The 12,772-nt window shown below is 45.5% G+C and overlaps 1 protein-coding gene across 2 annotated transcripts in view; it reads right to left on the minus strand.

The window, feature by feature from the left end:
* The window catches only part of LOC137322761 (gamma-aminobutyric acid receptor subunit gamma-3), a 448,547-nt gene that overhangs the window by 199,835 nt on the left and 235,940 nt on the right, over positions 1–12,772 (minus strand). For both annotated transcript variants that reach the window (XM_067985791.1, XM_067985790.1), the window contains exon 6: positions 3,088–3,225. In XM_067985791.1, the coding sequence (XP_067841892.1) occupies positions 3,088–3,225 (138 nt within the window). The remainder of the gene's footprint in view (positions 1–3,087; positions 3,226–12,772) is intronic.

The following is a 12,772-nucleotide window of genomic DNA, read 5'->3' on the forward strand; positions in this document are numbered from 1 at the left end:
AAGGAGAGAAGTGACCCCCGTTGTGTTACAGGCTCCAGTGCTGGCGTGCTCTTTGCAGATTGGTGGAACAAAAAGTATGGTCAGCTTCTTCATCAAAGGGGCGGATTTCTTTCATTTCTTTTATATAAAGACGTGATTAGATAAAGATGCGTGTCACATAGAAGTTAAGTGTCTTTATAGATAACACTTGGTCCATGTGATCTCTTAGAATGGTTTTGATCGCCTGAGGGGGTTCTGAGAGGAATTATCCAGAGTACTTTTTTCCCTTAATGGTTCTAGGTCTTTTCTTTGTTTTTTTTTCCTCTCCCAGGAGATTACATGGCTGCGGGGGTGGGAAGAAGTGTTTAGTCATGATGTTCTGGCTTCATGGTGTGGGGCCGGCTTGATGGACCAGCTGGTCTTTTCCTGCCCATCAATTTCCTATGTTCATTTATGAGAATTATCTACTTGCACCAGTCCTACAGCTGGGAATGGAGGACATTCTGGTTGGTGAAAGGACATTCCTTGTGATCTAATCGATCAATTGGCCAGCCTATCCTCAACCAAAAGCACAGTGCACATCCATGTGCAGATCATCCTGCTTACTAAACGTCTGTTTCTAATGATTCCTTGACTATGTCATACAGATTGGAACATTCACGTTCAGTGTTACCACACTGTTATACCATTCACATACAATGAACACATTAACTGCTTATATGTGAGTGATATTAACATGCATTTCAGGACATTTAAATCTACCAAAGCCGATTCCTCAGATGACTCTCGGGTTCCTGCAATCTCACACACTTTGAGAGACTCTGCCATGCAATCCTGCCTGCAGATCATCTTTAGCTCAGTCACAGCCACAGGCTCCTGCTCACCCACTGTGCGTTTAAAGAAATAGACAACTATGTGAACGTTTACTTTGGAAGCTGTTCCACTCTGAAAAGTGTACTGAGGAAAGTTCAGTGGAAATACTAGCATTGTGTGAATCTACTGGAAGCACTGACAAGAACCAAAAGCATAGTCCATGGGTGAATGACAATTGTTTGGAATTTCAGCAGAGGTTCTCCCGATTTACTGTCATTACGTCGTTCCTCCAGAGTCACTGCCAAAGATATGGTTGAAGATTCTCCCCCAGTAAAAGTAGTTTATAAATGCAGGTTCTTTCTTTCTTTCTTTGTTTCGTCAGTTATGTGGAGAGACTGGAGAAGCTGGGATTGTTCTCCTTAGCGCAGAGAAGGTTAAGAGGAGATTTAATGGAGGTGCCCAAGGTTATGAGGGTTTTTGTGGGACTAAATAGGGAGAAACTGTTTCTTAGTAACTAGGTTTCTTTTGGCACTGCTCAGTCAGCCCAGCAATGCAGTTTCTGATGTTTGCTGTGGCTCAACTCTCACCACTTGTCCTCTTTCCATTTTCTGCTGGATTACTACCTCTCTCTTCTCTGTCCATAGTGCGTGAGATTTAATCTCTGCTCACCTTGCAGAAAGGAGCATTTATACATTTGCATAATATCCATATTGCATGCCGAAGAATTTTTTTTTAAAGCCCAGCTTCCATTTTATTTCTCCAATTAAGTAAAAATTGTCTCCATTTTTGCCAGGGATGTGAGGCAGGGAGGAACTCTACGGCATGCAATGTGTCTTTTTAGAAGAGGTTTTCACCAGCTTTTCTTACCGAATGCAAATAATCACGGTGGACGGGTTGGCTTGTGGTTTAATCAGGGGAGGTTGTCTTTGAGGAGCGAGGAACAGCTAGGAATTTAGCACTGTCCCATTCAGAGTAAGTGGGGGTACCCTGGCATCCCCTCCCCTGCATCCCAACAGTCACTCACCTGATGACACGGTCATTTGCAGGACTTTGGACCAATCATCTGGAGATAGTGTTGATGGGCAGTTCAGGTGAGATGATGGTATGAATCTGGCCTTGGGTGAATGAATGGCTGGGACCCAGGCTCCAGCCTGTATGTCTCCTTTTCCCAGCATATGTTACATACCCACTGCCTAGTAACAGTGCTGTCAGCTCAGCTAGGCTCAATGGAGAACAGGCCAGCAAGTGGGGACCAGAGGGTGGGCTGAGAAAGAGGGCTGAGGTATTGACTGTGGAGGTCCAGGAGCCGGCAGAGGCTTAGTGGCTGGTGGGGTCAGGAAGCCCAAGAGCCTATAGGAGTAACAAAACAGTGGTACTGGGGTAGGGGTAGACTGTGAAATAAGTGCTACACAACCTCTGGGGCCTGGCACATAGGAGGCTCAAGTAGGAAGCTCCATAATACAGCAGGATATATAGAATGAGGACCGAGAGTGAGAGAGTAGAAGAGTGGGAGATGGTAATCATGGCCGAGGTTAATGTTGAGGTTTAGGAGGAGGAGAGGCCGGAACGGCAAATTTGCTGGGTACCGAAAACAGGGTGAAATCTTTGAGATTCAATATGATAAACTCCATGTGTAGGTTTTGCTTGAATACGTTATAGTGAATCGATTTTTTTTTTAAAAAAAGGAAAAGAACTTGCATTTATGTAGCATCTTCCACAACTTCAGGACATCCCAAAAGGGTATCGTAGCCAATTAAAGTTTTTTTTGAAGTGCAGTCACTGTTGCAATGTTGGGAAACATGGCCGCCACTTTATAGGATGCCTGAAAAATCACCTGACCCAACATGGGGTTGGATGTATTTCAGACGTCTTTGTGGCGCGAGACACAGCCCCGCAAAATTGTTCCTTTTTGCCCCCATTTTCTGCTCGGAAAATGGGCGTAACGAAGTCCAATTTCTACTCCACTATTTTTAAGATTGTTAAAATAACTAATACAGTCAACCCTAAATTCAACGAATAGTTGTACTGACTTAATTTTTAGCATGGCAAGCTATGCTTACAATATTCAAGGTTGACTCTGCATTGCGGTTTCATTATGTGCTCTGCACCTTGCAGCGATATCTTTTCCTTCAGTCTGTGTCTCAATTGATTGGAAGCACACCTAAATAACGCTTGTTGACTGTAACATTCAACTCCAAGCAATATTGCTAACCGAAGGTTCGTGCTCCACAACCTGAGGGGCATAAGGCACTTAAACCTTGTCTTTAAAATATAACAAAAACTTTATTCCGATACCTGCAGTTGTTTCAATGATTTCTGTTGTGTTTCTTAAGCCCAGGAAATCAAATTGGTAGAGTCGCCAGGACTTCTGATCGGCAGTTACTACTGAATTTTTCCTCCAGTTGTAGACCATCTCTTGTTTAGGGTATCCATCTGGAAAGAGAGCACAAATGCACAGCACTTTGTTTACAATTGTACCTTACGTTTTGTAACAAAAAAAACCATAACAAATTTGATTCAACGACTAGTTTCGATCGCCTAAGAGAGTCGGAGAGGAATTTTCCAGATAACTTTTTCCTTAATTGGCTTAGGTTTTCATCTGAGTTTTTCACCTCTCCCAGGAGATTACATGGCTTTCGTGTGGGATGGGGAGTGTATACATTGTGATACACAAGGCATCGCAGTTGTGTGGGACAGGCTGGATGGGCCAGTGAGTCTTTTTCTGTCCGTCATTGTTCGTATATTTTCTTGACTCTTTTAAATACAGAAATCTGAACTAAGGATATTTGTATTCAGCTCCAGAATGAAAAAAAAATCACGCATGTAAGCAAAAGTCTATTGTCAGTTCCTACCCGTGTCTTAATCATTGTTTTCATGAATACTTTTGTTTGGTCCAGTTCAATAATAAGTGAGCTAATTAGTTACTTATCCACTGGGCTCTTTATAGTTTTGATATGGCATAATTGAGGGTGGATGATACTGTTATTTATAATATATGGATATGATGGGAAACAAGAAGATCAAGACCAATGTCTATAACCCTTTGTAGACATTCTGTTACCACCATGATTGGATGATTTCTGTACCAAACATCAACTGTTAAAAATATAGACCTAGTTACAGAATATAGGCCTAAAAATTCGGGCACACCCATTGGGTATGCCGGGTATGCAAGGTATGATCTCTGCGCCTGAATGACCAGGCCCGAGGTGCCTCCAATATTGGGCCACAGGCCTCATTTCAATGGAGCCAGAGAGCTGCGCAGAACTGCCGGTGAATCGGGACTGAAGATTTGACCAGCAGCGGTCCTGAGGTAAGTGAGGAAAGATGGGCCATCTGGCAGGGGTGGGGGGACCAGTGTTCTATTAATGTGGGGTCAAGAGGAGCATTCAAAGCGATATTGATAGATTAGGTGAATGGACAAAACTGTGGCAAATGGAATTCAATGTAGACAAATGTGAGGTCATCCACTTTGGATCAAAAAAGGATAGAACAGGGTACTTTCTAAATGGTAAAAAGTTAAAAACAGTGGATGTCCAAAGGGACTTAGGGGTTCAGGTACATAGATCATTGAAGTGTCATGAACAGGTGCAGAAAATAATCAAGAAGGCAAATGGAATGTTGGCCTTTATATCTAGAGGACTGGAGTACAAGGGGGCAGAAGTTATGTTGCAGCTATACAAAACCCTGGTTAGACCACACCTGGAGTACTGTGAGCAGTTCTGGGCACCGCATCTTCGGTAGGACATATTGGCCTTGGAGGGAATGCAGCGTAGGTTTACTAGAATGATAGCCGGACTTCAAGGGTTAAGTTACACAAATTGGGGTTGTATTCTCTGGAGTTTCGAAGGTTAAGGGGTGATCTGATCGAAGTTTATAAGATATTAAGGGGAACAGATAGGGTGGATAGAGAGAAACTATTTCCGTTGGTTGGGGATTTTAGGAGTAGGGGCACAGTCTAAAAATTAGAGCCAGACATTTCAGGAGCGAGATTAGAAAACATTTCTACACACAAAGGGTTGTAGAAGTTTGGAACTCTATTCCAAAAAACGGCAATTGATACTAGCTCAATTGCTAAATTTAAATCTGAGATAGATAGCTTTTTGGCAACCAAAGGTATTAAGGGATATGGGCCAAAGGCAGGTATATGGAGTTAGATCACAGATCAGCCATGATCTTATCAAATGGCAGAGCAGGCACGAGGGGCTGAATGGCCTACTCCTGTTCCTATGTTCCTCCCAGCATCACGTTCAGGTAAGTATGGGGACCTTCCTGCTGGTTAGCTACATTGTGCTGTGCGAGTTCAGCATGTGGCAAGTGAGGGGCTGAGGCATTCGAAAATCGAAAACGGGCCCTGCAAGAAGCGCAAGTCCCTAATTTAAATAAATTATTCCCCCCTTTAAATGTTGCGTGGCGTGCGCTCCTGTCGCCAGCACAACCTCCTTTCCCAATATGGCGGGCGGCACACTTCCTGCCCACCATTTTGGGGGCTGAGTAGGCCGGTTAGCACCTGAAAATCAGGCACTGCGCGGCTGAATTCATAAGCCATTGTATTTTTCTTTATATTATTTGAAGAAACTGAAATCAGCGGAGACTGTTCACTTTACAGCTGCAGGGAGGTCAGCCTTTCTGTCTTATCTGCAGAGATTTGCTGCCCCTGGGCCTCCTTTAATTTAATCCACCTTTGTACTGTCACTTGCTGGTTCCCTGCTGTCCGTCAATGGAGTTCAGGAGCCGCGACGGTCAGTAAATTAGTGAATCCCTGGGCCATATATATCGGGCAGCTCAATAATCCATTCTCTAATGAACGTCTGCAGTTCAACAACACTCTGGATAATCAGCTGTTGAAACTGTCCTGATGTTTTCAGATGGGCGAGTGAAGAAAGCAGAAGGAAATTTTATTGGTAATGTGATGTATCACTGTGATAAAAATGAAGAACTGCCATAAGAGAATATTATATGTGCTATAGTTTAGCACAGCAGTCATGACTATTTATTTCGGTGGAGATAGTTGAGCTTAAAAACTGCTGTAAAATATACAGAGTGTCAGTGCTGTTGTTATTCTTTTACTGTTTCCATAAATTTATTAGGTTTTCCAGAGTGGAGGAAGATCGCATGAGGGCACATGATAAAAGTGGTAAGCCAAAATAATAATTTTGTATAATCCCTGGGCTGACTATGAATTTACTTCGAAACCTGAGCACTGAAAGCACTCTGAGATGTAACGAGTGAAGGGCCAATTACAGGAGCAGTGTGGGACACTGAACCCAAAAATATCTAGAATAAAAAATGCGAAAAGATCCTCAGAAACAAAACAAACATTCACATCTCTCCGAAATGATCCAAGGCATTTCACATATAATGAATTACTTTGAAGCACAGTCACTGTATGTAGGTGAACACAGCAAGGTCTCACAAAAAGGAACAATGCGTATGGTAGTATCGTTGTTATATCACTGGACTAGTAATTCAGAGCACTGTGCTAATAATGTCAGAGAAGGCGAGTTCAAATCCCACTGTGGTAATTTGAGAATTTGAATTCAGTTTACAATATCTGGAAATAAAAAGCTGGTATCAGTAAATGTGACCATGGGGTACATTTTAACCCCAAGAACGGGTGGGAAGGTAAAAATGATAAAAAAAGCAAAACCCAATCCCAACACATCCACTTTTTAAAAAATTCATTCATGAGATGTGGGTAACATTAGCAAGGCCAGCATTTATTGCCCATCCCTAATTGCCCTTGAGAAGGTGGTGGTGAGCCGCCTTCTTGAACCGCTGCAGTCCGTGTGGTGAAGGTTCTCCCACAGTGCTGTTAGGTAGGGAGTTCCAGGATTTTGACCCAGCAACGATGGAGGAACGGCGATATATTTCCAAGTCAGGATGGTGTGTGATTTGGAGGGGAACGTGCAGGTGGTGTTGTTCCCATGCTGCCCTAATCCTTTGAGGTGGTAGAGGTCGTGGGGCTGGGAGGTGATGTCGAAGAAGTCTTGGCGAGTTGCTGCAGTGCATCCTGTGGATGGTGCACACTGCAGCCACAGTGTACCGGTGGTGAAGGGAGTGAATGTTTAAGATGGTGGATAGGTTGCCAATCAAGCGGGCTGCTTTGTCCTGGATGGTGTCAAGCTTCTTGAGTGTTGTTGGAGCTGTACTCATCCAGGCAAGTGGACAGTATCCCATCACACTTCTGACTTGTGCCTTGTAAATGGTGGAAAGCCTTTGGGGAGTCAGGAGGTGAGTCACTCGCCGCAGAATACCCAGCCTCTGACCTGCTCTTGTAGCCACAATATTTATATGGCTGGTCCAGTTAAGCTTCTAGTCAATGGTAACCCCCAGGATGGTGGGGGGTTCTGCGATGGTAATGCCATTGAATGTCAAGTGGTTAGACTCTCTCTTGTTGGAGATGGTCATTACCTGGCACTTGTCTGGCGCAAATATTACTTGCCATTTATCAGCTCAAGATGGATGTTGTCCAGGTCTTGCTGCATGCGGGCACGGACTGCTTAATTATCTGAGGGGTTGCGAATGGAACTGTATACTGTGCAATCATCAGCGAATATTCCCACTTCTGACCTTATGATGGAGGGAAGGTCATTGATGAAGCAGCTGAAGATGGTTGGGCCTAGGACACTGCCCTGAGGAATTCCTACAGCTATTTCCTGGGGCTGAGATGATTGGCCTCCAACAACCACTAACACCTTCCTTTGTGCTAGGTATGGCTCCAGCCACTGGAGAGTTTTCCCCCGATTCCCATTGATTTCAATTTCACTCGGGCTCTTTGATGCCACACTCGGTCAAATGCTGCCTTGATGTCAAGGACAGTCACTCTCACCTCACCTCTGGAATTCAGCTCTTTTGTCCATGTTTAGACCAAGGCTGTAATAAGGTCTGGAGCTGAGTGGTCCTGGGCAGAACCCAAACTGAGCATCAGTGAGCAGGTTATTGGTAAGTGCCGCTTGATAGCACTGTCGACGTCACCATCCATCACTTTGCTGATGATTGAGTGTAGACTGATGGGGTGGTAATTGGCCGGATTGGATTTGTCCTGCTTTTTGTGGACAGGGCATACCTGGGCAATTTTCCACTTTGTCGGGTAGATGCCAGTGTTGTAGCTGTACTGGAACAGTTTGGCTAGAGGCGCTGCTAGTTCTGGAGCACAAGACTTCAGCACTACAGCCGGGATGTTGTCGGGGCCCATAGCCTTTGTTGTATCCAGTGCACTCAGCGATTTCTTGATATCACATGGAGTGAATCGAATTGGCTGAAGACTGGCTTCTGTCATAGTGGGGATAGCGGGAGGAGGCCGAGATGGATCATCCACTCGGCACTTCTGGCTGAAGATGGTTGCAAACGCTTCAGCCTTATCTTTTGCACTTACATGCTGGGCTCTGCCATCATTGAGAGTGGGGATGTTCATGGAGCCTCCTCCTCTCATTAGTTGTTTATTTGTCCAACACCATTCATGACTGGACGTGGCAGGACTGCAGAGCTTTGGTCTGATCCGTTGGTCGTAGGATCGCTTAGCTGTGTCTATAACATGCTGCTTCTATTGTTTAGCATACATGTAATCCTGTGTTGTTGTTTCACCAGGTTGGCACCTCATTTTTAGGTACATCTAGTGCTGCTCCTGGCATGCTCTTCTACACTCCTCATTGAACCAGGGTTGATCCCCTGGCTTGTTGGTAATGGTAGAGTGAGGGATGTGCCAGGCCACGAGGTTACAGATTGTGCTGGAATACGCTTCTGCTGCTGCTGATGGCCCACAGTGCCTCATGGATGTCCAGTTTCCAGCTGCTAGATCCGTTCTGAATCTATCCCACTTAGCACAGTGATAGTGCCACACAACACAGTGGACGGTGTCCTCAGTGTGAAGACGGGACTTCGTCTCCACAAGGATTGTGCGGTGGTCATTCCTACCGATACTGTCATGGACAGATGCGTCTGCGACAGGTAGATTGGTGAGGACGAGGTCAACTAGGTTTTTCCCTCATGTTGGTTCTCTCACCACCTGCCGCAGGCCCAGTCTGGTAACTATGTCCTTCAGGACTCTGCCAGCTCGGTCAGTAGCGGTACTACTGAGACACTCTTGGTGATGGATATTGGAGTCCCCCACCCAGAGCACATTCTGTGCCCTTGGTACCCTCAGTGCTTCCTCCAAGTAGTGCTCAACATGGAGGAGTAATGATTCATCAGCTGAGGATGGGCGGTAGGTAGTAATCAACAGGAGGTTCCCTTGCCCATGTTTGACCTGATGCCATGAGATTTCATGGGGTCCGGTGTCAATGTTGTGGACCCCCAGGGCCTCTCGCTCCTGACTGTATACCACTGTATACATTACCACCACTTCCGGTTTTAACGGAGGCAAGACGAGGGGTCGGCGACCAACCCGCTGTCAGGAGGCGGGTCGGTCAGTAAAATCTTTTAAGGTGGCTGAGGGCCTCCATTTTAATGGCATTTTTATTTTTAACTCCTGGGGGCCGGGATTCCCGGGCCTTTCGCTTCATGCCCTGATGGAAGAGGCGAGAATGCCCAAATCAACAGGTAAGTGCCTTTATTGCACTGCTAGTGGGCCCAGAGGCACAGGAGTGTTTCCTCTAGGCCCAACAAGCCTACCAGCCATGATCCCACACATGTGATTGGCTGACATCCAGCCCCCCATCTCCGACCCCCGCCCCATGAGCTCCGACCGCCCCCCCCCCCCCGCCATGACTGAGCCCCCAATGACTCCCTCTGATGACCGCCCACCCCCACCCATCTAAGACTTATCTGCTGGCATCCGCTCCCTGGCTGCTCTCCCCTCTGACTGACAGCCAGCCTGTCAATCTGGCTGGCCTGTCGGGTGGGAAACCTACTGAAAAAAATTGAAGGACGTCCTTACGTCAAAATTATATGGATGTCCAGGAAGCCCATACTTCCAGGTTTCTCATCCAGAAATCCCGCCAACCCCCATCACACATCCCGCCCCCATCCCCAGCTTGACGTTAAAATTTACTCCCATGAATTTATTGGATTGTCGTGAAAACCCAAACAGTTCACTAATGTCCTTTAGGGAAGGAGTCCTACCATCGTTACACGACCTACTTCAGTCCCACACCAATGTGGTTGACTCTTGCGGCCTAGCAAGACACTCAGTTGTATCAAACCCCTACAAAGAAGGCGGCCCATCACCACCTTCTCAGCGTAGTTAGGGTGGATAAACGCTGGCCTTGCCAGTGATGCCCACACCCCGGGAATTAATTTTTTTAAAAGTTGAATGTCCAATTGATCTATTTTTTGTAGTTTTGGCCAAATGTTCTTCAAGGCACTAGAGAAATCCCTTGCTCTTCTCTGAATAATGCCACAGGGTCTTTAATGGTCACCTGAACTAGTTGAGCTAGACGGCACCTCAGTTTAACATCTCATCCGAAAAGAATGGCATCTGCAACAGTCCCTCAGGACAATATAGAAGAAGCTGAATTGAATTAGACAGTTGAAGTGGAATCAACTCTGGATTAATTGCTGCATTCCTACCAATGACTTGTAGTGGTTTTCATACAAACACTGTTTAAATAGAATTATACAAACAAATCCAAAGGAAAACAAATTATGTTAAAGGATCTGAGAATTCTTTGCAATGGCTGATTTTGTAACAGACGTCTTTATGGTGTGTCTTTTTTTTGTGAGAGGCACATTGTTAGCACGTGTAGGTAAAAAAGGGGTAAATCTCCTCAGTTCCTGCACTTGCCGCAGAGCTCGAGAGCACACATCAGGAATTTGGAGACATGACTCAAGGCACCCAATGGACCGAAATTATGGAGGTCATGTTTTGGGACGCTGACCTCCGCATTTGAATTCTCAATATGTTTTCCCGATGTATGAAGTTCTGTGAAGGGACCATTAACATAACATTTACCCATATATACACATAGTTAATTGAATCACAAAGCAAAAAACTTGCATCTTCCTGATCCTAGGGATCAGGGAGCTGAACTTACTTGGCCACTCATCCAGATTCCAGCCGTAATTCCCATGGGAGTTCGGTGGAATGGCTCAGGAAAGGTCCAGGACCTGAATACGCCGGGTCCCAACCTAAACTGGGATTTCCCGCTTGGCCCTGTAAGGGGCAAAGTCTACACATTCCCCTTACCGAGCCACTGATGCTGAAGGGGCAGGTCCATAGGCAGGGTCTTCCTACCTCCAGCTGCAGCTTTCCCTGCCCATATGGGACCCAGCTTATGTCTGGAGGCTGGTTTGTCCAGTCAGATGAAGGCACATCGCCTCTGGATAGATGGAAGTGCGCCCCACCGGGGTGGGTGGGGGATCCGGGCCAGGGAAACGGCTCAAACCCCTGATGAAGAGGAGAATTTTTTTTGTTTTGTTTTGGCTAAAGAAGTCACAGAAGAGATGTCTCTTGGAAGCGGGGGGGGGGGGGGGGGGGGGAGATAGCGGGTAGGGGGTGAGGCACTCTTCCTGGATGGCAGCCGGTCACTGGAGTCTCCTGCAGCATGGGAGCATGGGGCTGGCAGCTACCTGAGATGCACCTATAGTGGTGTGGACACCTGCTGAACCCGTGAAAATGAGGTGCCCTCCCACTGACCCCGTATATTCCAGTGAGATCAATGCCAGAAGGCACCAGAGGGCACAATGCTGGCGTTACTTCTGGGATCGCCACCCAGGGGTTTTCGGGCCCCATGTGTCAAAGTAAAGTTGTTTCTTTTTTAAGAGGAGAGAAGGATATGGGCTGAACATTTGCTTTGGCCTGTGCAAGGACCTCCTTGATATCCCATCTAGGCACATTCTGCCAATGATAAAGCATGCTAGGTATTGCTGATAATGATCTCATTAATATTTATTCTGTGGCATTTCAACAGTGGCTGACTACAGTAAACAAAGCAGAGCTGTAATGCATAGGAAATAAAATTCAACTCAACTGTATATTCGATTATTCAAAATAAATAACATAAATCTAAATGGAAACAAAGACGCCATCCACAATGGGCTGAATTTTTTCGGCAGGACTGATGGCCTGTCTTCTCCCTATACACAGTAGGAAGGAGATAGACATTATCACTGCGTGCACTGATTGCCTCATTTTTGACTTCTTAAACAAATGACTTTGTTCACCAGTGAAAGTTAAGTGCCTATCTGCTCGGAAGTTCTACAGCAATTAATATTAAAATTGTATTCCTAATACCTCTGCTTTCCATAAAGTTAATAGGTTTAGCATGTCTTTGCTACACTACATTCACATAATTCATGCTGTCCATGTCACTGCCAGGGAGTACCTAACACCTGGTGTTGCATTACTTTACCAATGGCAGGGATAAGGCAATGTAAGCTCTGGCATGGGAGGTTGTGTGGGAGGCTGTTCATGTGATCTCGATTCGCTACAACATAAAGGGGATGCTGGTTAAGATTCAAACCCTTTTTAAAAATTCTCTCTCAGGATGTGGGCGTTGCTGGCAAGGCCGGCATTTATTGCCCATCCCTCATTCCCCTGAATAGGTGATGAGCCTTCTTCTGTAACCACTATGTAGTGGTTTGGTACAACTGAGTGGCTTGATAGACCACTTTAGAGGGCAGTTCAGAGTCAGCCACCTTGGTGTGGGACTGGAGTCATGTTTAGTCCAGACTTAGCTGAGCAACTCCACCACACATGATGTCTCCCCCTTGGTTACAGTGTTGTCCTGGAGAAGATGTATGGAACTCGAGGGGCTGTAATACCTCTGCTTGCTACTCGGTTAACAGATTTGGGTGAAATTTCTCTGTTCACTATTTTAATGACGTCTTTAAACTTATTTTCTTATTTTAAATGGCTTAGTTAAAGAAGCATACACAGGTATTTCACGCAAAGGATATCAGATATATGGAATAAGTTGCTAGGGAAATAATATAAATGAATTTTGGAGACAAGATGATGTTCTGGAGAAAGAGGAGATATGATGAAAAAGTGGGTTAAGATTAACCCTAAAGGGGGCAGGGTTATTGGGTCAAATGGCTT

This window comes from Heptranchias perlo, chromosome 6, assembly GCF_035084215.1.
Source record: "Heptranchias perlo isolate sHepPer1 chromosome 6, sHepPer1.hap1, whole genome shotgun sequence".
Taxonomy (NCBI): Eukaryota; Metazoa; Chordata; class Chondrichthyes; order Hexanchiformes; family Hexanchidae; genus Heptranchias; species Heptranchias perlo.